This window comes from Chelonia mydas, chromosome 2, assembly GCF_015237465.2.
Source record: "Chelonia mydas isolate rCheMyd1 chromosome 2, rCheMyd1.pri.v2, whole genome shotgun sequence".
Classification (NCBI taxonomy): domain Eukaryota; kingdom Metazoa; phylum Chordata; order Testudines; family Cheloniidae; genus Chelonia; species Chelonia mydas.
In genome coordinates, this window is record NC_057850.1 from 183,112,935 (window position 1) to 183,139,871 (window position 26,937).

General features: G+C 42.8%; 1 protein-coding gene and 1 non-coding gene across 4 annotated transcripts in view; one reads left to right on the plus strand and one right to left on the minus strand.

Moving 5' to 3' along the window:
* Positions 1 to 6,021: 6,021 nt before the first annotated feature.
* On the minus strand, positions 6,022 to 6,094 carry TRNAR-ACG. Its single transcript has one exon. It is a non-coding gene; the product is annotated as a tRNA-Arg (tRNA).
* Positions 6,095 to 6,375: 281 nt separating this feature from the next.
* The window catches only part of SACM1L (SAC1 like phosphatidylinositide phosphatase), a 60,425-nt gene continuing 39,863 nt past the window's right edge, over positions 6,376 to 26,937 (plus strand). For 2 of the 3 annotated variants that reach the window (XM_037890249.2, XM_037890247.2), the window contains exons 1-2: positions 6,458 to 6,658; positions 10,528 to 10,711. Coding sequence is in view for 1 of the 3 variants with exons in the window: in XM_037890246.2 (XP_037746174.1) it covers positions 6,621 to 6,658 (38 nt within the window). In the remaining 2 variants the exon portion in view is untranslated. Of the gene's footprint in view, positions 6,659 to 10,527; positions 10,712 to 26,937 lie in introns of all 3 variants that reach the window. The other variant, XM_037890246.2, reaches the window with a different exon arrangement.

A 26,937-nucleotide genomic window follows, 5' to 3' on the forward strand; every position in this document is an offset into this window, starting at 1 on the left:
TGTTATTTTGAGACACTTCATTTTGAAATTGGTCCAGTGTCACCTTGAAGCATCTGACGTTGTCTTGAGCACAAATATTTCACTAATCGTGCCTCACCCTCCCAGCCTACAAACTGGAATTCCCTGTTCACTGAAAAATCTTCAATTTTTGACTTTTTCACTTTTCAGCATGATTGACGTTGGCAGGGTACTATCTAAAATTATGCCTGTAAGGAAATATTTTCCATTTTTTGGAGAGAAAATAGTAGGGAAAAAAAAACCAGCTGTACCAGTTTGTTGATACATGGGGTTCTCGCCACACCATGGGTGTAGTGTTAGGTACAAATCTAAGGCTATTTACCTATTTTTTATTGGGACTAATAATTACATGGTCAGACTGCAGAACCACTTTAAAGTGCCATATAACTCCTATTACTAGTCTACTACAGAATTGTTATTATTAAAGGAGAAAACTTACAAAAATAACGTGTGTGAATCCTGACAGCCTGGCAGAACTGAAGAAGCCTCACTGACTTGTCAACTCCTAACTAGACCCTCCTTCTCCACCATTACTTCTGAACTTTCCTTACAACAGACTAGAAGTCCTTTGGATGACTTGTCTATTCTGTGATCACAGGGTCTGATGACAGCTTGAGTAGCCACCCTAAAGCTGGCTTTAATCTAGCTCCCTCAGGTCTCAGAGCAGTGAAACCGTGGCCTCTGTGTGTTTCAGTGCATGCAGTACAAGTCTGCCCAGAACCCTGGGTAATTATCCCTGGGACTAGCCTGTGCTGAAGCAGCTTTGCTGCTTTGGGATCTGAGCTAGCTAAATTAATGCCTATCTACAGTGGTGCAAGTAGAAATCATTTCTTGCCGGTACTGCACTCATGCGAGGGACACAAGGGGTGGGGGCAGGTGACCTCCCCACGTGACCCTCCATGTGACTCCTCCCCAGCCCACAGCTCCCACGCTCTCCCCGTCCCCTCCAACACCCCCCTTACCTGTCTAAAATTTTACAACTGCATCTGTTAAGCAGTTAAGCAATTGATCAAAACCACATTCTCTGATCTCTTGGGGCCAAATACTGTCCCCATTGAAATCCAAAAGGAATTTTTCTATTGAGTTCAATGGGAACAGGCTTTGACATTTGGAGAGGAAAGAACAAAACCACTCAAGCAAGGGCTATGTTGTTTATAGCACAGGTATCAAAGGCTGCTGACATCTGATCTTTGTCCATCGCAAGGGAGAAATCAGCTATCAATGAGGCTAGAACAGTCTCTGTACCATATCCAACTCATAAGTCAATCTGCAAAGGATCAAGGAAATATGAAGGCTCCAGATTACCTTAAAGTCCTCAGTCCCTTAGTTAGAATGCTCCCATTAGTGTATGTTCATAGTCCAAAGGCTGGAGCAGGAAAGAGGCAAAATGGAGTTGTTGCCAGGGCCAGGGCCTTTTAGCTTCTGCCAAGTGCGAAGTAAAGGGAAATCTGTTCTCACTGTGAAAGATGGTGTTTGGAGTCACATGGGCAAGTTATATGTCCATCATCCCCTCCCATATTCTAGTTAGAATGTTCACAAAAAGTCCATTAAGTGTAGACAGGTGTTTTCCAAGGTCCATTGTGAACTAAGTGTTAATGGGCCATTGAACTTGACTTGTCCCTTCGTGTGCTGGATAAATACCTTGTGGGCATTACCACAGGAGCAAACATGTAGTAAACATAGCTAATATTCATAACTTCAGATACCAAGATGAAGATACATGCATAGAAATAGCATAATTATAAGTACCAGGAATTTCATGTACATGACTACTCCTAAAAGAGATTCTGAAAAATCACACCATGTACCTGAGACCCTAGGCGCTAGCACCATGCCCCACTGGAGTTTTGTTATCTGTTATGTAACAACAGAGATGGAGCCAGTGACTTGACTCTGTTTAGCCTAAAAGGGCAAGGTTAATTTTTAGCTGTTCAGGTGTGAATGCACCTTTAGTCAGTGCGGCATACTGGCTAGCACACATTCAGGTTAATGGGTTAAATTTTTAATGTTCATAAACCTGGTATGTGCTGAGGTTATTTAACGCATAATACAGGTTTTTAGATTTGCAAATCTATGAACCTCTGCCTCTTTGAAATTTTATTGTTATTATTTATTCTTTTTCCTGGTCATAATGTGGGAGGGTATCCTCTCTGCCCTCTGCTCATGAGGTTATGTATGTGTCTTGTAGCAGACTTCTGAACACAAGTTGGAAGGAATTTTTTTTCAGTAAGTATGGACTGATTCTTTTCTCTTAGAAGGCATGTAATTTTTTCAGGTACACGCTGATTAACACACAACAATTGGGGCTGTTAAACTTTCTTCAAATTCCATAGAAAATTAAGTTCAGCTATATTTTCCAGCACAGTGATGAAATGGGTGTTTGTATATATAAACATTAACTACTCACCTTCCCCCAAAATATTTAGTATTCAGTCTGTTTATATGGGAGTTGGGTGAGGAGCCATTTCAGCATATGTATGACTTATTAAAAGTCAAATTTTAAGCAGCACTGTATCCTGAACTGCTTTATGGTATTGTACCCAAACATCGCATTTCAATGGGGGATTCAACTTCCTTTATAGGAACTGAACAGACTCCTGAAACTTGTACCACAAAAGTGGTCCATAGACATGCAAATAGTCCCATTGTCTTCAATGGGATTGACCAAATGATTAAGGGTTTACAGGATTAGGTTCCAAGTTTGTAAATTGTTCTGGATGAAACTCACAATGCCTGAGCTGTCAGATCAGAAGGAGCTTCATTCGAATAAAGGTGGGAAGATGTGTGATAAGTCTTAGCTCCGTTGCTAAAATGAAGAACATATTTTCAGCAAAATTCTTGGCAGATTCCTGAGGCAGCTGGTTTAAGGCTGTCACTGTCTGGGGGCATTATAATCTTCACTTATAGTTCTCTCATCCATAAAGCTGGAAAATGAGGCATTTGTTTTCTTTGTTTTGCTGCTCCAGTTCCAGATAACAAAATGCATATTAGACTAGTTTGGCTGCAAAGAAGAATTCTATGTACACTGTGGACAACACTTGATTCCTGTCAGGATGCAGAAATGGGCTGACATCAGAATCCAAACATCCTCCGGTCAGTGCAAGCAGAGGCATTCCTCTAATGATTTGGACTTGACATGATGCAGTATGGATGTCATAGATAATTCAGACCAATGGGGAGAAACAGAATCAAAAACACTTTTTAAACATCTTCTGTGTCTCCCTCCACCCCCCCTCCCCCCCGGCCCCAGGACTCCTGACCAACTTAACAGCACAATACATATGCTAACAAACTTAAACAAAGCCTTTGTTTAAGTTTGTCAGCATATGTATTGTGCTGTTAAAGCCATATAAAGAATAAACGCCCTCCCTAGCCCTGTGGAGCAGAGCGCAGCCCCCCCACGGGGGGGGGGGGGGGCTAGCCCCATGTCTTTCTGGTACCCCGTGCCCACTAAAAATATCTTGCCGGTACTAGGTAGTGGAGGGTATCTCCCTACTTGCACTACTGCTTGTCTATATAACAATTCAGCGTTCAGCAAGCTGGGGTGTAACCCTGTGCAGTAGATCAAAGCGCACCAGGGAACTTTTAGCATGCAGCAAGCAGGACCCACGCTGCCAGGCTAGTGGGCTGTAGTTTCACACCCCAGCTTGATGTGCACTAAATTGCCAGATACACAAGCCCTTGGTCTGACACCTCCCCACCCTGTGAAAACATCTCCCCCTCTTTCGGCCCCCCCACCACTTTGGTCTTGTCTGGCTGGCTATTCCCATTTCCTCCTGAACTCCATCATTCATGTTCCTGCCTGAACCTCAAATATCCCCTCCCCCGCTCTGTTTTCCCCACCTCAGTGGCTGGGTTAGGAGGAGCCAACAGTGGGAAATCTCGTCACAGCGAGTCTATGGGGGGAATCAGTGAGGGTTTCTGACAGCAAGGGGGCAGGGTGGCATTCACTCCAGGCCTTGCTAACATCCTAGCCAACCCCGACAAACCTCTGGGAACAGCCCGTCTCTAGGTGGTATGCGTCTAACAATTAGCCAGTTTAAAGGTTGAGAGCTGACATATTGCCAAGCAATGAGACTGGCTCCCTAGTCCAGTTTAAGTTGGCAGCTAGGAAGGAGGTTGCGGTGGCATGAAGTAGAAGTCAGCTTGGAGACCCAGCTCTGTCGTGCGTTTCCAGCGGGGTGCTGGGATTTTTCAAAGCTGTTGATATCAGAAGGGGTTGCAGGTGCTCAGCACCTGTGAAAACCAGACCATTGACCAATCTAGTTCCTAGTTTCCCCATCTGCAAAATGCGGACAGTGTTTCCCTACCTCAAAAGATCATTGTGATGCTTAATTCTTTATTCTTTGACGGCCAGGTTCCACACGGATGTGTGCAGGGAGGAAATGGCTCTCAAAGCAGATGACAATAGCTCTGACTGGTAGTAGCACCTTTCATTCAGGTTCCCTTCCCCCAGCCAATTAATTTTGAAAGCCCTTTTACAAAAGCTACATGGCAATTGCAGATCAGACAACAGGTTCAGCTAGTCTGGAATCCTGCCCGCCGAGATGGTCGGTGCCTGAGGCTTCTGCACCTGGCTGTTTGTGCAAAGGCTTTCTTGGTAGTGGCAGGAGGAGATTCCTTTCCAGCCCCTTCAGGTGATCAAACACCACCCTGCATCGTGTGGCCTGGATGCTCTTGCTTGTCTCCGGCTTGGCTCTCACACTTGCAAATATTATAAAATGGGAGTTACCTGTGATACCCCCTATTAAGAGCCCCCCCATTGCTTTCCACTCTGATGAGTGAAGAAAAGCCAACAAGAGGGATCTGTGAGGGGAACAGCCAGCTTTGGGGGTTGTTTCCCCATTCTACTTGCCAAAATCAAGAGTCGGGGAAGGGGGCCCTGAGGTCGGGATCTATCAAATTCTCTGCCCCTTTCCAAATCTGCGAAGCAAACAGGAGCAAGCTACTGGAGCCAGTGTCTGTGTAATTTGCACATCTTCCCCCTCCACACTGTGGGATACCCTTGAGCAGTAATATGCAGGGTTGCTGCTGCCATGTTGGTCCCCAGATATTAGAGAGACAGAGCAGGTGAGGTAAGACTTACCTCACCTGCTCTTGAGCAGTAATGTCAGGGGTGTGGCAAGTGACACACACAGGAGTGAGGTGGTGTAATATCACATGAGAGGAGAATGATAGTAGAAGATTTAAAATCACATGGGCTCCTAGCTACCCAAAGGTGGCATCATCATATGGAGGTATAATGGCCCAGGCTCGGGAATGGGGGAATGGGGAGGTATAACAACATATGGAAGCAGATAATGGCACAGGCATGACATAATGTCATATAAGCACTAGTGGGGTTATAATGACACAGGGAAGGTGTGACACACAAACACGTGAGGGATGGTATGTTGGCATACAGAGAACAGGTACAGGGAGGCTGTCTGAAGGATCGGGTTATAATGGTGCAGGGGGGTGAGGGAATAAGCACATCAGCATGAGGGGCCGGAGGGTAGATGGAGTAGTTGGGGGTGTATGGCAGGGTGAGTGGGGGGGTACGGTGTGGGAAGGGGCGTGTGGCAGGGTGAAAAGGGGAGGGCGGTAAGGGGTGTACAGAAGGTGAGTGGTGTTGGGGTGTAGGGCAGGGAAGCGGGTATGGGGGTACATGGCAGGGGGAGTGGGGAAGGGGGTATGGGTGTGTGTGGAAGGTGAGTGGTGTGGGGGTACAGCAGGGTGAGTGGGAAGGGGGTACAGAAGGTGAGGGGATATGGGGTGTAGGGAAGGCGAGTGGTGTGGGGGAACAGGGGGCGCACAGCACAGCGAGTAAAGAAGGGGGGTGTATGGAAGGTGAGTGGTGTCGGGAGGGATTCAGGGGGGTCACAACAAGGTGAGTGGGGAAGGGGTGTGCTGTATTCCATATATCTCTATGGGGGTGAGTGATCGGGCTGTAGGTGACTGCAGGAGGCAGGAGCAGTAAAATGAGGGTGCCTTGGCAGGAGGCGAAAAAAAAAAATAATCAGCCGAGCCAGCCAGGAGTCGAACCTAGAATCTTCTGATCCGTAGTCAGACGCGTTATCCATTGCGCCACTGGCCCTGCATACAGCTAAGAATCTGGCGCTCACCCTCTAACTACTCATTGACCCCGCCTACACACACAGAGTCACTAACGGATGGGCGTTCGGATCCAAGGGTGGGACTACGGAGGGATGTGCAGCCAATCAAAGCCCGTCTGTAGCTCCGCCCATCGCCCGGCCCCTCTCCTCCTCACTAGCTCCTAGGGGGCGGAGCTACAACAACACGCTTGGCCAATCCCTAGCCGTTTCGTCGAGCGTCTCACGCCTCTCTTCTCCCCCACCCTAGCGGTAGCCTCACAGTTGCACTCTCGCCTGATCACTAGGTGGCTCAGTGGGCGCGGTCACAGCCGGAGACGCAGCCAATCACGGCAGGGCCAGTCATTCCCTTCCGTGTCTGGAGCCCGGCCGCTACAAGGTGTTTGGTTACGTTTGTCCTGTGCGAGGCCCCGTCCTCAAGACCGAGACGCGTCAGGGTCAGAAAGAGGAGGGAGTCCAGGACGTAGAACGGAGCCGAGCCGGCAGCGGCGGGGCAGCCGGAGGGGGGCGATGGCGGCGACGGCGGGGGCCTATGAGACGCTGAAGCTGTGAGTGACCCGGGGAAGCCACGCAGTCACCTGCCCCCCCCCCCCATCTGCCCAGTTACCTGGAGTCGCCAGGCAGCGGCGCCCCGCCCCGCCCCATCCTCCCCACCGCCCGTTGGCCGCTTCCCTCCAGCCTGCGTGCAGAGGGGTGACCCGCCTCCCGGCGGGGCGGAGGGAGCCGGGCACGCGCAGAGGCCGGCCGGGTGGGGTCCGGCGGCAGCCGCGGGAGGAGGGGGGTCGAGCCCCAGCCCGCGGCCGGGCTGGCGGGACCGTCTGGGCCGTGAGCTGGTCGGGGCAGGAGCACCGCGCAGCCTTCCCGCTTGTCCGCAGGGGGGCTCTGGGGAGCTTCTAGCCCAGATTCCTCTCCGGTCCCCTGGAGCACGGCCTGGAGATCGCGGGTCTCGGAGGAGTGGCTGCGCTGGGGGGAGAAAGGGAGACTCAGCTTGCAGTGTCAATCCCACTGGCTTTTCTGACAGGCTTCAGAGGAGCAGCCCTGTTAGTCTGTATCAGCGAAAAGAAGGAGGAGTACTTGTGGCACCTTAGAGACTAACACATCTCTTTGAGCATAAGCTTTCGTGGGCTAAAACCCACTTAATCGGATGCATGCAGTGGAAAATACAGTAGGAAGATTCTATATATATATATATATATAGGCACAGAGAACACATGAAAAATGGGTGTTGTCATACACACTATAATGAGAACGATCAATTAAGGTGAGCTATTACCAGCAGCGGGAAAAAAACCTTTTATAGCGATAATCAGAATGGCCCATTTCCAACAGTTGACAAGAAGGTGGGGGGGGGGGGGGAGGATAAGCATGGGGAAATAGTTTGACTTTGTGTAATGACCCATCCACTCCCAGTCTTTATTCAAGCCTAATTTAATGGTGTCCAGTTTGCAAATTAATTCCAATTTAGCAGTCTCTCATTGGAGTCTGTTTTTGAAGGATTTTTGTTGTAATATTGTGACTTTTAGGTCTGCAATCGAGTGACCAGGGAGATTGAAGTGTTCTCCCACTGGTTTTTGAATGTTATAATTCTTGATGTCTGATTTGTGTCCATTTATTCTTTTGTGTAGAGACTGTCCGGTTTGGCCAATGTACATGGCAAAGGGGCATTGCTGGCACATGATGGCATATATCCCATTGGTAGATGTGCAGGTGAACAAGCCTCTAATAGTTTGGCTGATGTGATTAGGTTCTATGATGGTGTCCCCTGAATAGATATGTGGACGGAATTGGCAACGAGCTTTGTTGCAAGGATAGGTTCCTGGGTTAGTGTTTTTGTTGTGTGGTGTGTGGTTGCTGGTGAGTATTTGCTTCAGGTTGGGGGGCTGTCTGTAGGCAAGGACTGGCCTGTCTCCCAATATCTGTGAGAGTGAGGGATCATCCTTCAGGATAGGTTGTAGATCCTTGATGATGCGTTGGAGAGGTTTTAGTTGGGGGCTGAAGGTGATGGCTAGTGGCATTCTGTTACTTTCTTTATTGGGCCTGTCCTGTAGTAGGTGACTTCTGGGTACTCTTCTGGCTCAATCTGTTTCTTCACTTCAGCAGGTGGGTATTGTAGTTGTAAGAATGCTTGATAGAGATCTTGTAGGTGTTTCTTTGTCTGAGGGTTTGGAGTAAATGCGGTTGTATCTTAGAGCTTGGCTGTAGACGATGGATCGTGTGGTGTGGTCTGGGTGAAAGCTGGAGGCATGTAGGTAGGAATAGTGGTCAGTAGGTTTCTGGTATAGGGTGGTGTTTATGTGACCATCGCTTATTAGCACTGTAGTGTCCAGGAAGTGGATCTCTTGTGTGGACTGGTCCAGGCTGAGGTTGATGGTGGGATGGAAATTGTTGAAATCATGGTGGAATTCCTGAAGGGCTTCTTTTCCATGGGTCCAGATGATGAAGATGTCATCAATGTAGTGCAAGCAGAGTAGGGGCATTATGGGACGAGAGCTGAAGAAGCGTTGTTCTAAGTCAGCCATAAAAATGTTGGCATACTGTGGGGCCATGCGGGTACCCATCGCAGTGCCACTGATTTGAAGGTATACATTGTCCCCAAATGTGAAATAGTTATGGGTTAGGGTAAAGTCACAAAGTTCAGCCACCAGGTTTGCCGTGACATTATTGGGGATACTGTTCCTGATGGCTTGTAGTCCATCTTTGTGTGGAATGTTGGTGTAGAGGGCTTCTACATCCATAGTGGCCAGGATGGTGTTTTCTGGAAGATCACCAATGGATTGTAGTTTCCTCAGGAAGTCAGTGGTGTTTCGAAGATAGCTGGGAGTGCTGGTAGCGTAGGGCCTGAGGAGGGAGTCTACGTAGCCAGACAGTCCTGCTGTCAGGGTGCCAATGCCTGAGATGATGGGGTGTCCAGGATTTCGAGGTTTATGGATCTTGGGTAGCAGGTAGAATACCCCTGGTTGGAGTTCTAGGGGGTGTGTGTGTGCAGATTTGTTCTTGTGCTTTTTCAGGGAGTTTCTTGAGCAGATGGTGTAGTTTCTTTCGGTAACCCTTTGGGATCAGAGGGTAATGGCTTGTAGAATGTGGTGTTAGAGAGCTGCCTAGCAGCCTCTTATTCATATTCCAACCTATTCATGATGACGACAGCACCTCCTTTGTCAGCCTTTTTGATTATAATGTCAGAGTTGTTTCTGAGGCTGTGGATGGCATTGTGTTCTGCATGGCTGAGGTTATGGGGCAAGTGATGCTGCTTTTCAGCCCATGCTTGTCGGCAGAAGCACTCTATATAAAGTCCAGTCTACTAAAACCTCTCCAGCGCATCATCAAGGATCTACAACCTGTCCTGAAGGACGATCCCTCACTCTCACAGATTTTGGGAGACAGGCCAGTCCTTGCTTACAGACCGCCCCCCAACCTGAAGCAAATACTCACCAGCAACCACACAACAAAAACACTAACCCAGGATCCTATCCTTGCAACAAAGCCCGTTGCCAACTCTGCCCACGTATCTATTCAGGGGACACCATCATAGGACCTAATCACATCAGCCACTCTATCAGAGGCTTGTTCACCTGCACATCTACCAATGGGATATATGCCATCATGTGCCAACAATTCCCCTCTGCCACGTACATTGGCCAAACCGGACAGTTTCTACGTAAAAGAATAAATGGACACAAATCTGACCTCAAGAATTATAACATTCAAAAACCAGTGGGAGAACACTTCAATCTGCCTGGTCACTCGATTGCAGACCTAAAAGTCACAATATTACAACAAAAAACCTTCAAAAACAGACTCCAATGAGAGACTGCTAAATTGGAATTAATTTGCAAACTGGACACCATTAAATTAGGCTTGAATAAAGACTGGGAGTGGATGGGTCATTACACAAAGTCAAACTATTTCCCCATGCTTACCCCCCCCACCCCCGCCCCACACTGTTACTCTCACCTTCTTGTCAACTGTTGGAAATGGGCCATTTTGATTATCACTATAAAAGATTTTTTTCCCGCTGCTGGTAATAGGTCACCTTTAATTGATCGCTCTCATTATAGTGTGTATGGCAACACCCATTTTTTCATGTATTCTGTGTGTGTGTATATATATGTATATATATACATATCTTCCTACTGTATTTTCCACTGCATGCATCCGAATAATTGGGTTTTAGCCCACGAAAGCTTATGCTCAAAGAGATGTTAGTCTCTAAGGTGCCACAAGTACTCCTCGTTCTTATTACTGGCTTTTGTGGTTTTAAGGGGGATCCTCTTTTTCCCAGTGTAACCAGGGGCTTGTTAAATCCTGGCACTTTCTAAGTGAAGGAATTAAGCGGACATGCTTGTCCATGCTCGGTGTCTTGTTTTGATTGGCTAATTAAACGGTTTACTTTCCATTTACCTGCCTTGTTACTTTTCAGGAAAGTTTTGCATCTGTAAACAGTGCCTGGTGCAAGGGAACAAGCCAAAGCTGCTACTTGATTGCCTGTTGGGTAACTACCTCAGTAAAGCAAGTAGTGATACCCAGGAGCTTTCTGGTGAATATATGAACACTAAAGTAAAGTTTTGGAAATAGCTTTAGTGTTGCAATAGTATTTGCCAACAGTAAGTTCCTCAGGCATCACTGCCTGGTTTGTTGTACAGCTCTGTTGTCAGTTTGTCAAATGAAGTAAACAGCAGTAATTTCTGGTTTCTTTTTCTTCCAGGTTTGGGGTATGCATGGTGGGTTTTTTTTGTTAGGAGCTTGAGACATGGCTTCCCCACTAAAAACCTGTAACCTTCTGTTTTGTTTACCTTTTTAATAATATAACGGGGAGAACAGAACCTCCTATGTTTTCATGTGCCAGATGACATTTAAATGTTTGTTTCATTCAGCTAATAAAATTACATTACAGACCCAATATCGAGTAAGACTAAGGAGGCACGTGTTGGAAGACCTTAGTTTTTACACTTGGAATTTCCTGGGAAAAATTATACTTTATACTGAAACTTTTCATGCTTGGTCTAAACCCATAGGTGAAGTGCATGTGTGGTGTTTGGTTTTTTTGGGGGTGAAGGAGAGGGAAGGAGGAAGCTCTGTATTCTTATAAAGGTGTTTGAGGTATTTCACATGTTTGGAGAACAAAAGTCCATGCTGGGTATGAACTTTTTAAAATTAAGCCACTTTTGTTGTCTTAGGGCAAAAACAGCATCCAGGCGATATTTTAAGCCTCGCTTTTGGACAATAATTAGTCAAACAAAATTTAACCAAAATTTCTGAAGCAAAACACTGTCTCCTTTTGGATTGAGAACAAATCATAAGGAATTTCAGCCCACTGTTTAACTCTGTATATAATCTTAATTATATAATTACAGCGTTTGACCTGTTTGCTCTGGTATGAGTATATTTATTGGCAAGAGAGCTGTTCTTGGGGGATTTGTTTAATCCCTGTTATAGATTTGTTGACTCTGGCACGTGTAGTCTGAGTTGTGATTAAAATCAACACCAGGAACAGAAGAAAGCTTTCCTGAAGTGTCATTCTGTGGAAATTATAGTCCCTGCAGGCACTTACGAAAGTGAAGTCAGTGGTACTACACGCATATTTAAAGTGAATCAAACACAAGTATTTGTAAAATCAATGTCATAGTGATCACTGAGTCTTAAAGACTGTTGAACAGAATACACTAGGAAGCGGGTATGTTTGCAGAGTGCCTCCAAGAAACTTTTTGATGTTGTGTAGTTAGTCTTAAATCCACATCAAAGTTCCTAAATTAATGTTAGTCATGGAAAAATCATTTACTATTCAAAGAAGAATGTTTGTTTCCTTCCTAAACTTGAGCAACATAGATTATACTGTATTCAACTTCTTAAAAAATTGCATACACACAACTAAATATTTTTGTATGATGTCATTCTGAGTTGATATCCATTTTCAACTGGAACAGATGATAATGCTTAGGTTAAAAATATTTCCATGAAAATTACTGTTAACCTGCAGTTAACAACAATATTTGGGGTTCATTCTGTACTACAAGGACTTTAATCTAGTAGAAAGGAAGTCCGCGTATATTCACTGTAGCAGGGTTTCATTGGATGGACCATTATTGATAACTGGAATCAGGAATTTTATCAAAAACCAGTTTCACAAAATTCTACTTGCTTGCTTGCTCACTCATCAAAAAATGTACTTCAATTTGACAAACACTATCTTTTCATTATTGTTATTACCCTCACTGTGAGGATGAATAAGCAGAATGATGTGCCTGGAATGGTAAGTCAGCTTTGTAAGGCTGACATAAACCTAAGTTTTCAAGGATGATCAGATAAATGTTACTTGCTGGAAGAATCTGCAGGTATCTTCAGAATCAAAGCCTGTATCAATTATTTGCTTCATAGCACAATTTCTTGGCTTCTTTCTTTCCTTCTTGAGAGAGTCCCTTAGATATGCCGCCTCCTTGATGGCTATGAAAAGCTACACAAATACTGGGAGGAAATCCACTGAGAATTATTCAGTGAGGTCTGTACTGAACATTCCTGCCTGATTAGCAAAAAGCTTACTGCCAAATATTTACATAGTATCTGTCATAGAAAAACAGTAACAAAACCGCCTCCTTATAATTAAAGTCATTTTAATCCTATGGAGGGAGGGCGTGGTCTGACCAGAAAGGAGTGTATTTAAAAAGAAAAAAAGAGCCAAACTTATGTGTGGTTTTTGTTTTTGTGTAGAAGAGGACAAATTGGTGACTTACAGCTGGCATAAGCCATTGAATTAAGAAATTTTCTAGAAGTTCCCAGACCTCTGCTTTGGTTGGGGGTGGGAGGCAAGCAATTACACCTCCTGACTCAAGACTAAACATTAAGGGGAATGGATGCATGAGGTTTCTAGCCATAAGGTGATGGCCAATATTTGTCGCTTTATTTAAAAAGAATGCTGAGCTAATGTGATTGATTTTGTATTAATTTTCACATCCAAAAAATATAGATGGAATTACAGCTACTTATAGCTAGTATGTTACCAAATATCACACATTTCACAGGATATCCAATAAAATTATGTAACTTTACGCTTATCAAAGCTGCAAGATCATACAATACAAAATCAGACAATATTACACAGACATAACCTATTAAGGGGGGATAATAACAATAGAGATATTCAAATAGACGCAAAAAAAAAGAGGAGGGGCGGGGGAAGAGGGAAAGGAAAAGTGGAGCGGTCAAATGGAATGCCGTTCTTTGAGCTATCTCAGCATTCTTTATCCAAGTATATCAAGAAGTAGAGACCTCCATTTCTTTGAATTCTCTCAATTGTTTTCTACACTGATAAGCTATTGTTTCTTTGGCTGCTAACTCAGACAGGTCTGAATACCACTGCTCTATTATTGGCATAAGTCTACTCCTTTTTTGTAAAATCATGTGTTTGATGAACATTACAGCCCTCAAGAACTAAAATATTTGTGGTGAAGTTGAACCCACCGCAGTAGGCACATAACCTATGATGTAACTTCAGCTGAGATTTGGTTGCTGAAGCCAAGCACTATTTTTACTCTTGTGTCCACCTCTTTCCATGGTGTCTGACTGTTGGACAGTCCCATAACATATGCATGAGGGCTCCTTTTTCTTTATTACAGCACGCACAGACATCTGAAGACAGGGCCCCCGTCTTGCACAACCTCTGGGACGCAATACATTTTGAATAGAATCTTTTGCTATATCAGGCATAGCTTGAGATCCACAGGACCATTTTTAACATTCTGTAATATGCCCTGCCATTGGGAATCTTCTAAGGGCTGTGATAACTCTCGTTCCCATGCTTTCACAAAGAACTCCAGACTAGTGGAGTTCTCTTCAGTAGTAATGCATACATAGTGGACATAGGCCTGGATAGTCTGTGAAGCATTTCTAAAGTACCTAGTAGCTCTGGGGCCTCTGGCAGTCCTACAGCATCTGGACCAAACTGATTTGTTAGCAGTTGTCTTAGTTGCAAGTACTACTAGTCCACTGAGGGTGGCAGGTCATATCAGAAATGTAGGGTTGGAAGGGACCTTGAGAGGTCAAGTTCATGCCACAGCACTGAGGCAGGACCAAGTTAACCTAGCCCATCCCTGACAGGTGTTTGTCCAACCTGTTCTTAAAAACCTTCAGTCATGGTGATTCAACAGTGTCTCTTGGAAGCCTATTCCAGAGCTTAACTACCCTTATAGTTAAGTCTTTCCTAATACCTAATTTAAAATTGCCTTGTTTCAGGTTAAGCACATTACATCCACTGAAGGCAGGACAAGAAGTATAGAACAATTGATCACAGTCCTCTTTATAGCAGCCCTTAATATATTTGAAGACCGTTATCGGGTCCCTCCTTAGTCTTTTCAAGACTAAGTATGACTAAACCTTTCCTCACGAGACAGGTTTTCTAAATCTTTTATCATTTTTGTTACTATCCTCTGTACTCTGTCCAATTTTTCCACGTTTCCTAAACTTTGGTGCCCAAAATTGGATACAGTACTCCAGCTGAGGCCTCACCTGTTCCAAGCAGAGCAGGACAATTACCTCCTGTGTCTGACATACTACTTTTCTGTTAATACATCCCAGAATATTTTCATTTTGCACAGCTGCATCATGTTGTTTACTCAGATTCACTTTGTGATCCAGTATAACTTCCAGATCCTTTTCAGCAGTGCTACCACCTAGCCGGTTATTCCTCATTTTATAGATGTGCATTTGATTTTTGCCTTCCTAAGTGAAATACTTTGCACTTGTCTTTTATTGAATTTTGTTGATTTAGGACCAATTTTCCAATTTACGGTCCTTTTGAATTCTAATCCTGTACTTCAGTGTGCTTGCAACCCTTTCCAGCATTGTGTTACCTACAGATTTTATAAGCATACTTGCCATTCTGTTATCCAATCATTAAGGAAAATACTGATTTTTCCAGGCCCAGAAATTGCTCCTGAAGGACCCCACTAGATATGTTCTCCCAGTCTGACTGCACATCTTTAACTTTTTGAGTACAGTCTTTCAGCCAGCTGTGCACCTACTTTATAGTAATTTCATGTGGACCACATTTCTCTTATTTGCTTATGAGAATGTCATGTGGGATTTTGTGAAAAGCCTTACTAAAATCAAGATACATCACGTACTATTGCTTCCACCCATCCAGTAATGCTGTCAAAGAAGGAAATGAGGTTGGTTTGGCATGATTTGTTTTTGACAAATCTATGCTGGCTATTCCTTATAACCTCATTGCCCTCCAAGTGCTTATAAACGGATTGTTTAATAACTTGTATCTTTCTAGGTATCAAAGTTAAGCTGGCTGGTCTATAATTCCACAGGTCCTCTTAGTACCTATAGGGGCATTAAAAAGGGGAATGTTTGCCCTTTTCCAGTCTTCTGGGATGTCCCCTATCCCCCAGGAGTTCTCAAAGATCATTGCTAATGGTTCTGAGATTTTCAGCAAGTTCCTTAAGTACCCTAAGATGAATTTCATCAGACCCTGCTGATATGAATACATCTAATTTGTCTAAATATTCTGTAACCTATTCTTTCCCTATTTTGGTTTCCGTTTCTTCCCCCTTGTTGTTAATATGAATAGTATTGCTTCAGTGTTAGAAAAGACACAGAGGTCTCATCCTTGACTAATTGGAAAATACATATGATGCCCTTGCTCAGCCAGTTCCTCCAAATTATAGGTTTCTTTCCCAATTTGCAAGTCTGGGTTACCCCATCTCGATGCTTTTGCATGACAGCAAGGATGAAATTGATACTTTTTAGCTAGGGTAACTTAGACCCTTTTGGGAGGCCACCATTCTTGTAGGCCCCTTATTTTTCTCTACTGGACAAAGAGAGGAACCAGGCACACCTGCAGGGGGATGTATCTATTCATTTTCTACCCATGTGGGTATAAGGATGTTAGCGTGCTGGAACCAATTTGACATGACATGATAAAAGCATAATAGTAATTATATGGATCTCTGAGCTCAATCCCCCTGTTGACTATAGGGAAATGGACTTTTCTAAGTGATAACTCTGGGTGTTGATCAGCTAATTTTGGAGTTGAAATAGCTCCCCTGTGAATGGAAGACAGATTTGTTCTTCCTCTAGAACAAGTTATGGATAAATTCCCCAGCAGAATGGGGCCTTATTCCAAGTTTTAAAATACTTGGTAGACACCTGTGGTCTGATGGTTTACATTTACAAGTCTAGCAATGTCTAGGGATAATGTCCATGTGAGAAGCTAGTTTAAACTTCCTGCCAGTTCCTAGTGGGATCTTGTATCAGCCTCTCACTAGCAGCTATCTAAGGGCCAAATCCTGAAACTGGATCTTTATAGGTAGACTCACGATTCTGTGTGGAGCCTCATTGAATGTTATGGTGCTTTGCAGTTGCCCTAAGTTTGAAACTGGTTCCCCTGCGTCCTCCTCCCAAGCTGCTGGAAGAGGAAAAGTACCTTGGGGAATATTCCACTATTGCAAGCAGTGATCTCAGCACAAAGGTAGATGGGGAACAACTGTACTCTATTATGATGTCATCTACCACTGCTCAGATCAGATCTAAATGACACTCATAAAAACACTAGTGTCTGTCTGTCTGAACCCTACCTATGCTAGTATTCCACTGGTGGAGCTGCACCGGTGGTTACTGACAAGGTGGGAGACTGTCTGTGGGCAACAAGTCGTCTGTATTTCGGTTTCACTGTCTTTCTCATTTCTTTAGAGGTGAACTGGGGAGAAGTGGTACCTATTGCACTACCCTCCCTGTGTCACTTTTTAAGGTCTGTTTACCCTAAGTAACTCTAGTACTTGCCTCTGCTGAGTTTTCCCAAACAGGGGCAGCATGAAATCAAGGTGAATCTTGTCAGTGATTGAGAACCTTTGGGGTTGCCGTGAAACTGATCAGCTTGGTTAATATCTGTCTCCTTCCAAAGTCTGCAGGCGCTGATAATATTTATCCTTTTATTTTGGTTCACATTTGGAAGTTTTTCTTCAGTCTTTAGTGCAAGAAACTTGATTTGCAATTTCTGCAGAAGTTGATTTAAGTCCCTGTGTTTGCCAGGGAAAACTGGTCACTTCCCAATGATAAGTGGATTTTCCAGGCTTTGACCCTAACCTCATCTTTCCCTTTTCTACACACACTAGACTTCCATATTTCTGAAAGTACTTCGTGAACCAGCATCTAGTAACAACTAGAATTGTCTTTAGAATGGCAGTTAGTTAATTGGAAATGCGCCTCAGATTATTATAGTCTGCCTGCAGGGTGAAATTGGTGTCAATGGAGGGAAACTGCCTGCATCTCTTTCTTGATAAAGATAAGTGGTAATAGTAGTACTACTGGGATCCAGGGCTGAGGAAGATACAACTTGAGCAAGAAATACTTGAGTGTTAAATGTGACTTTTATTGGACTTAATATAAAATATGTAAGTAGCACTTTTCTTGTGTGGCTGGCTTTTCTTTACACTTAGTTCCCACTAGCTTGATACTAGAGACTTTTTGGGACTGTATACTTTACTTTTGTTTTTTGCCTCCTCCCCCCCTGTTCCCGGAAACTATTGTAGGTTACTACACTCTTATTAAATGTAATACTCAAATAGGGAGAGAGCCTGTAGATAAACAAGTGTTTCTAATGTTTAATTAGAACACCTGTTAACTTGGAATATCTGAGAACTATGCAGTATTGAAATAACATGCTATAGTACTAATACTTAAAACTGTACATCTTCAAAGTGCTGTGTAAACACTAACATCTCTATTTGTCCCCATTCTCAGAGTCCATCTTGATGGTACTTTGAGTACATTGTATACATTATTGCATAGAACAGGATGTGCTTTTTTAATTTTATTGCAATATTTAGAGGATGGCATTGAGGAGTTTCCTGCATTAGAGTAATGTTAAGCATTATGATATACATCAATTACAGAAGTAAAGGTTTGGGCATAGAAGGTAAAAGGATTCTTAAGTGATATTGAATACAGTGCTTTCTTTAATTGTCGTCATAGCATCAAAGAGCAAGCCTTATCATGCCTCTGTTTTTATCAGAAAACACCAATACTCTTTTTTTCAGTAAAATCAACATAATTAAAACTCCATGTGTAACTGTCTCTTCCCCCCCCCCCCCCCCCCCCCCCCCCATAATGCACATTACCACCCTCAAACTCAGCATGTGAAATTACATAGAATGCAAGAACTGCCATACTGGGTCAGACCAATGGTTCATCTGGCTCTTTATCCTGTCTTCAACAGTGGCCTGTACCCGAGCTTTGTGGGAGTGTACAGAACAGTGCAGTTGGAATGTTCCACCCCTGTATTTCCTTCCCGGCTTCTGGTAGTCAGAGGTTTAGGGTCATTTGAGCATGGGGTTGCATCCCTGACCATCTTGGCTAATAGCCATTGACGGAGCTATCCCCTTATCTAGTGTTGTGTTGTTTTGTTTGTTTTTTAACCTAATTATACTTTTGGCCATCACAACATCCCACAGGTTAATTGTCTGCAGTGTGGAAAAAGTACTTCCTCTTATTTGTGTTAAACGTGCTGTCAATTTTATTGAGTGATCCCTGGTTTTTGTATTTTGTGTGTGTGTGTGAGAAAGGGTAAATAAATAACACTTCTCTATTCGCTCTTTCCAGACCATTCATGATTTTATAGATCTCTATCACATTTCCCCCTTAATCATCTTTTTTTCCTCTAAGATGAACAGGCCTATTCTTTTTTGTCTTTCTTTATATTGAAGACATACCATACTCATGATTATCTCTGTTGCCTTTCCAGTTCCTCTGTATCAGTGGTTCTGAAACTTTTGTACTGGTGACCCCTTTCAGATAGCAAGCCTCTGAGTGTGACCCCTCCCCCCCTTATAAATGAAAAGCACTTTTTAATATATTTAACACCGTGTTAAATGCTGGAGGCAAAGCGAGATTTGGGGTGGAGGCTGACAGCTTGTGACCCTCCATGTAATAACTTCGTGACCCCTGATGGGTTCCAGCCCCGTTTTGAGAACCCATGCTCTATATATCCTTTTTGAGATGGGGCCACCAGAACTGAACACAGTATTCGTGGTGACAGGTTTCAGAGTAGCAGCCTTGTTAGTCTGTATCCACAAAAAGAACAGGAGTACTTGTGGCACCTTAGAGACTAACAAATTTATTTGAGCATAAGCTTTCCTGGGCTACAGCCTACTTCATCAGATGCATAGAATGGAACATATAGTAAGAGGATATATATACATACAGAAAATATTAAAAGGTGGAAGTTGCCAGACCAACTCTAAGAGGCTAATTAATTAAGATGAGCTATTATCAGCAGGAGAAAAAAACTTTTGTAGTTATAATCAAGATGGCCCATTTCAGACAGTTGGCAAGAGGTGTGAGGATGCTTAACATGGGGAAATAGATTCAATTAGTGTAATGACCCAGCCACTCCCAGTCTCTATTCAAACCTGAGTTAATGCTATCTAGTTTGCAAATCAATTCAAGTTCAGCAGTTTCTCCTTGGAGTCTGTTTTTGAAGCTTTTCTGTTGCAAAATTGCCACCTTTAAGTCTGTTACTGAGTGACCAGAGAGGTTGAAGTGTTCTCCTACTGGTTTTTGAATGTTATGATTCCTGATGTCAGATCTGTGTCCATTTATTCTTTTGCATAAAGACTGTCTGTTTTGGCCAATGTACATGGTAGAGGGACATTGCTGGCACATGATGGCATATATCACATTGGTAGATGTGCAGGTGAATGAGCCCCTGATGGTGTGGCTGATGTGATTAAGTCCTATGATGGTGTCACTTTGAATAGATATGTGGACAGAGTTGGCATCAGGCTTTGTTGCAAGGATAGGTTCCTGGGTTAGTGTTTTTGTTGTGTGGTGTGTGGTTTCTGGTGAGTATCTGCTTCAGGTTGGGGGGCTGTCTATAAGCGAGGACTGGTCTGTCTCCCAAGATCTGTGAGAGTGAGGGATCATCTTTCAGGATAGGTTTTTAGAGAACTATGCACAGTGACTCCAAGATCTTTCTTGGGTTCTAAATTAGCTGTTAGCACTCATCATTATCATAGAATATCAGGGTTGGAAGGGATCTCAAGAGGTCATCTAGTCCAACCCCCTGCTCAAAGCAGGACCAATCCCCAACTAAATCATCGCAGCTAGGGCTTTGTCAAGCCTGACCTTAAAAACCTCAAAGGAAGATGTCGGGTTACCTCCCCACTCTGAACGCTAGGGTACAGATGTGGAAACCCGCATGAAAGACCCCTAAGCTTATTTCTACCAGCTTAGATTAAAACTTCCCCAAGGCACCAATTTTTTGCCCTTGGAGAGTACGCTGCCATCACCAAGTGATTGAACAAAGAATCAGGGAAAGGACCACTTGGAGTTCCTATTCCTCCAAAATATCCCCCCAAGCCCTTGCACCCCCTTTTCTGGGGCGGCTTGAGAATAATATCCTAACCAATTGGTTACAAGGTGATCACAGACCCGAACCCCTGGGTCTTAGGACAATAGAGAAATCAGTCAGGTTCTTAAAAGAAGGATTTTATTTAAAAAAAAAAAAAAAAAAAAAAGATAAAAATCACCTCTGTAAAATCAGGATGGAAAATAACTATACAGGGTAAGAAAAGATTCAAAAACACAGCAGAACTTCCTCTAGGCTTAGTTTCAAAGTTACAAAAAACAGGAACAAACCTCCCTCCAGCAAAGGAAAAATTCACAAGCAGAACAAAAGATAATCTAACACGCCTTGCCTGGCTTGTACTTACAATTTTTGTAATATGAGAGACTTTTAGGATGGTTTATAGGAGAAGGAGTTTTCTGACCTGATGCTTCTTTGCTTCCCAAGAGAACACTCACAACAAAGCCTTCCCCCTGCCCAAGATTTGAAAGTATCTTCTTTCCCCATTGGTCCTTTTGGTCAGGTGCCAACCAGGTTATTTGAACTTCTTAACCCCTTACAGGTAAGGAGGAATTCTAGGCTGCCCTCATCTGTATGGTGATGACAGAAGGAGGTTCCACCATCTCCCTACACCCATATGTGTAGTTGGGATTATTTTTTCCAATATGCATTACTTTGTACTTATCAGTGTTGAATTTCATCTGTCATTTTTCTGCAGAGTCACCCAGTTTTGTAAGATCATAGAATATTAGGGGTTGGGAGAGATCTCAGGAGGTCATCTAGTCCAATACCCTGCCCAAAGCAGGACCAACACCAACAAAATCATCCCAACTAAGGCTTTGTGAAGCCAAGCCATTAAAACCTCTAAGGATGGACATTCCACCACTGCCCTAGGTAACCCATTCCAGTGCTTCACTACCCTCCTAGTGAAATAGTGTTTCCTAATATCCAACCTAGACCTCCCCCACTGCAACTTGAGACCATTGCTTCTTGTTCTGATGTCTGCCACCACTGAGAACAGCCTAGCTCCATCCTCTTTGGAACCCCCCTTCAGGTAGTTGAAGGTTGCTATCAAACCCCCCTCACTCTTCTCTTCTGCAGACTAAATAACCCCAGTTCCCTCAGCTTCTCCTCGTAAATCATGTGCCCCAGCCCCCTAATCATTTTCATTGCCCTCCGCTGGACTCTCTCCAATTTGTCCACATTCCTTCTGTAGTGAGGGAACCAAAACTGGATGCAATACTCCAGGTGTGCCCTCACCAGTGCTGTGTAGAGAGGAATAATTACTTCCTTCGATCTGCTGGCAATGCTCCTACTAATACAGCCCAATATGCTGTTGGCCTTCTTGGCAACAAGGGCACACTGCTGACTCATATCCAGCTTCTCGTCCAATGTAGTCCCCGGGTCCTTTTCTGCAGAACTGCTGCTTAGCCAATCGGTCCCTAGCCTGTAGCGGTGAATGGGATTCTTCCTTCCTAAGTGCAGGACACTGCACTTGTCCTTGTTGAACCTCATCAGATTTCTTTTGGCCCAATCCTCCAATTTGTCTAGGTCACTCTGACCCTATCCCTACCCTCCAGCATATCTACCTCTCCCCCCAGCTTAGTGTCTTCTGCGAACTTTAGTTCCCCAGGTTCTCTTTCTTCCCTTTTTAAAATATGGGCACTATATTTGCCTTTTTCCAATCATCCGGGACCTCCCCCGATCGCCACAAATTTTCAAAGATAATGGCCAATCACATCAGCCAACTCCCTCAGCACCCTTGGACGCATTAGATCTGGACCCAGGGACTTGTGCACGTCCAGCTTTTCTAAATAGTCCTTAACCTGTTCTTTCACCACTGATGGCTGCTCACCTCCTCCCCGCAGTGCAGCAGTCTGGGAGCTGACCTTGTCTGTGAAGACAGAGGCAAAAAAAGCATTGAGTACTTCAGCTTTTTCCACATCATCTGTCACTATGTTGCCTCCCCCATTTAGTAAGGGTCCCACACTTTCCCTGACCTTTTTGTTGCTAACATACCTGTAGAAACCTTTCTCGTTACCCTTCACATCCCTTGCTAGATCCCTCTGTAACTCTTTGCAGTTATCTTTGGACTTACAAAATTATTCAAGATGCCATCTGCAGACTACACCACTTCACTCTTCACTCCCTTTTTCAGATGATTAATGAATATGTTGAACAGCATGGGTCCCAGTACAGATCCTTGGGGGATCTTGCTGTTTACAAATGGAGAGAGCATTATGAAAGCTGACCATTTTATTCCTACCCTTTGTTTCCTGTCTCTTAACCTGTTACTGATTCATGAGAGGACTTCCCTGTTATCTTGTGACTCTTTACTTTGCTTAAGAGCATTTGATGAGAGGCCTCGTCAATGGCTATCTGAAAATCCAAGTACAGTATTTTAACTGGATCACCCTTATCCGCATGCATATTGACACCCTCAAATAATTTGGATAGATTGGTGAAGCATGACTTGCGTTCATAAAAGCCATGTTAACTCTTCTCCAGGAAATCATGTTTATCTATATGTCTTATAATTCTGTTCTTGACTATAGTTGCCCACTGTTAAAGTTAGACTCTCAAATCTGTAATTGCCAGGATCTCCTCTTGATTCCTTTTTTATAAATGGTGTTACATTAGCCACCTTCCAGTCACCTAAGACAGAGGCTTGTTTCAGTGGTAGGTTATATGCTACAGATAGTAGTTCTACAATATCATATATGAATTCCTACAGAATTTAAGTGAATACCATCTGGTCATGTTGACTTATTTCTATTTAATAATTTGTTCAAAACCTCTTCTATTTATGCATCAGTGTGGGACACTACTTCAGATTTGTCACCCAAAAAGGATAGCTCTGACGTGGGTATCTTCCCCACAGCCTCTGCAGTGAAGACCATTACAGTGAGTTCTTTAGCTTTTCTGCAATGGCCTTGTGTGCTCCTTTAGCACCTTTGTCTTTTAGTGGCCCCATTGCCTCTCTGGCAGACCTCTGGTGCACTTAAAAAGATTCTTACCATTAGTCTTTTCATCCTTAGTAAGTTACTTGTCAAATTCTTTCTTGACCTGCGTTATTATACTTCTACACTTAACCTGTCAGAGTCTGTGCACCTTCCTGTTAATCCTTGCTAGGATTTGACTTCCAAATCTTAAAGGATGCCTTCTTGCCTCTAATGACCTCAATTACTCCGCTGTTTAGCCATGGTGGCATTCTTTTGGTGGTCCTCTCATTGTTTTCTATGATTTGGGGTATACATTCATTCTGAACCTCTATTATGGTGTTTTTAAGTAGCCCCCTTGCAGCTTCAAGCATTTACCATTGTGACAGTTCCTTTCAACTTCCATTCAATGAGCATCATTTGTTTTTTGAAGTTCCCCTTTTTAAAGTGACATGTTCCCTCTGTGTCTGTGTCTGGCTTGTATTTCCCCCTATAAGGATGTTAAACTTAATTACATTATAGTCACTATTACTGAGTGGTTCAGCTGTAGTTACCTCTTGGACCAGATCCTGTGCTCCACTTAGGACTAAGTCAAGAATTACCTGTCCCTTTGGGGGTTCCAGGACTAGCTGCTCCAAGAAGCAGTCATTTATGGTGGCTAGCAGTTTTATCTCTGCATCACATCCGGTCAATATGAGGATAGCTAAAATAATCCACTATTATTGCACTTTCTGCTTTAGTAGTCTGTCTAACCTCTCTTAGTGTTTCACAGTCACTGTCACCGTCCTGTTTAGGTGGCTGGTAGTATATTCCTATTGCTATACTCTTTTTATTCAGGCATAGAATTTCTATCCATAGAGATCCTATGGTATAGTTCGTTTCATGTAAGATTTTACCTTATTTGACTCCGTGCTTTCTTTTAGCATATAATGTCACCCCCTACCAGTGTGACCTACTCTGTAATTTCTATATATTTATACCCTGGTATTATCATGTCCCATTGATTATCTTCATTCCACCGTGTTTCTCTGCCTCTTATATCAATACATTCACGTAATGCCGGACACTCTAGGTCACCCATCTTAGTATTTTTAGACTTCTATAATTTGTATATAAGCACTTTTTGCCTTCATTATTATGTTTTAAATGGGACTCTATTTTGTTTGACTGGCTATTCGTTACTAGCTTCTACCTATACTTTACCAACTTCTTTCCTATCCTCTATACTAGGATATACATAAATTCATCCCTAAGGGATATCATTGTCTCACCTGTGGGCTCCTCTGAACTTGGATAAAGCAAATATTCAAACTACAAATGAGAAAATCTTGCACCTAATTTCTCAATTTTAATCAAGCTAATACTCACATACATAAGCTGCAGTACCTGAATCACGTTTCACCTTTCTTAGGTTTTATTATATTAGAACTTGATCTGGACGCTTAGTCGTGTAAGTAGAGAATTCTTAAATTTAAGTTCACTGCGGTTTCCTTTTAAAGCTATTAATAGAAGCAGCAAAAGCTGCCAAAACTTCTAAAAACAGAAAAATGATGCTCTGAGCAACTTATTCCATGAATAAAGAAAACAAATGAGTATTTGATAACCAAAATGTACTACTTTTAATGAATATTTCTGAAGAAACTCCTTTATCGTCAACTGAGATTCTTAAAATATAGAAAACTGTGGTAAAGCTGAGTTGCACTCAGGAAGGGAAGGAATCCTTATTACACATGTGGCTTTTTTTAAACTTCTGTATCTGCCATTTAGTTCCAAAATATGTACATATTCTCTAAAGATACTTTGGAAAGCTGTTGAGCAGAATTGTCCCATTTTTTAACTGCCATTTGCACAGACATATTACTTTCTTCATAGTACACATATGCAAAAACAGTTTGAATTTAAAATATGATTTATAGCCTCCTGGTACATACTAAATACCTGAAAAATATGGATTCTACAAGTTATACTATAAAAGTCTCTCAGCTATTTAGTGAACTCTTCAAGTAAGTATATTTTGTGTGTGGGAGTGAGGTCTTCATTTCTTTTTGGGAGTGAGGAAGATTTTAATGTGAATTGAGCCATTTTTAATTTTTTTCCTATGTTAATACTGTATTCATTTACGTGTCACTACCCACAGTGAAGTTCCAGCTCTCAACTATTTCATAGCCATGATAGTGTCTGAACTGAAGAAACAAACCAAAGGGCTTGATTTTGGTGATGGTTCCCCTGTATTTTCTTCTTGGTGTTCTTTAAGCCAGAACTGTTGAAAGCATTATCTGATTTTTAGTCTCCATGCTTTTGTGTGTGTGTGTTCTTGTCTCGCTTTTTTTTTTTTTTTTTTAACTATTGAGCCGCAGAGATTGTAACATTGGGTTGATGTCGCTCATTTAGTTGAAGTCAAGACTGTTGGACATATTTCTTCTGTTGAGCTACACTGACGTCAATGTCTTGTTAACAACTTCTTGATGCAGTCTGCTAATCAGATGGGGTAACTGAGCATGGCTATGTAGCATTCTCAGATACAAATAAAAAATATGAAGATTATAGTAAAGTTGAGTTTGGTTTGAATGTGAAAGTTAGTCAGAAGTTCTGAATCTTATTTTCTGGAAAATCTATTTCTTTTCTTATTTTTGCATTACAAATAGAATCCGGATCTGATGGATTTTCAACACTGCTCCGATTGTTTTTAGTATAAGCACAGCCAAATAACTCTGATCCGCGACTATGGTGAATAATCCCCCTCATCTCCACAGTGGCTGATATATTTCATTCTTGCTCACATTAAAGTGAGCATGAGCAGTATTTTTTTTTTATGTGCATGTGATAAACATCATGTCATAATACTGATTTTAATATGTTGCCTGATTTTAGGAGGTTAATATTATTGTTTATATAGGCTTGCCAATTAATCTGATCAGAAGACAAGGTTTTTGTCCCAGAATCCGGTTACACAGTTTTCACGGATCCTCAGGGTGCATGGCAAGGACATTACACTGAGAACAAAATACAGGCTTAAAGACTTGTATTGAGATAAATGGAATAGCAATCAAATGGAAAAATAATCAGAATTACAAAGGCAATAATATTATTTTAGAGGTACATATGGTATTATATACTATAAAGTTTAACATACTCGCACCCTTCTTTGATAACCTGGTGGTAAGAGACAAAGGACCAGCCTCGCCTCTGGCATCCCAAGAGAGTCCAAAGGTCCAGGTTCCTCAATTCTCAAGTGGGAGGTGAAGAACTTAGAAGAAGCTAGAGTGGTAAAAAGCTAAAGAAAAACTACAGAAGCTAACTTAAAGTTTGATTCAATTAGCTTAAGAACTAACCATTAAGAATTAAAATACCAACTAAAACAGTGGGTTGCCCCTCTTTATAGAGCCTGAGCACTATGTGCCTCTTTCCATGTCCAAACATAACTTCCTCACCCTCAAAATATCAGGGCGCACTTACTCTATAGGCTGGCACGTTCATATGTCTTAATGACCTATTCATACATAGTAATAACTACTAGCTCAGTCTCGCATCTGATGTTTCTGGCCTAACT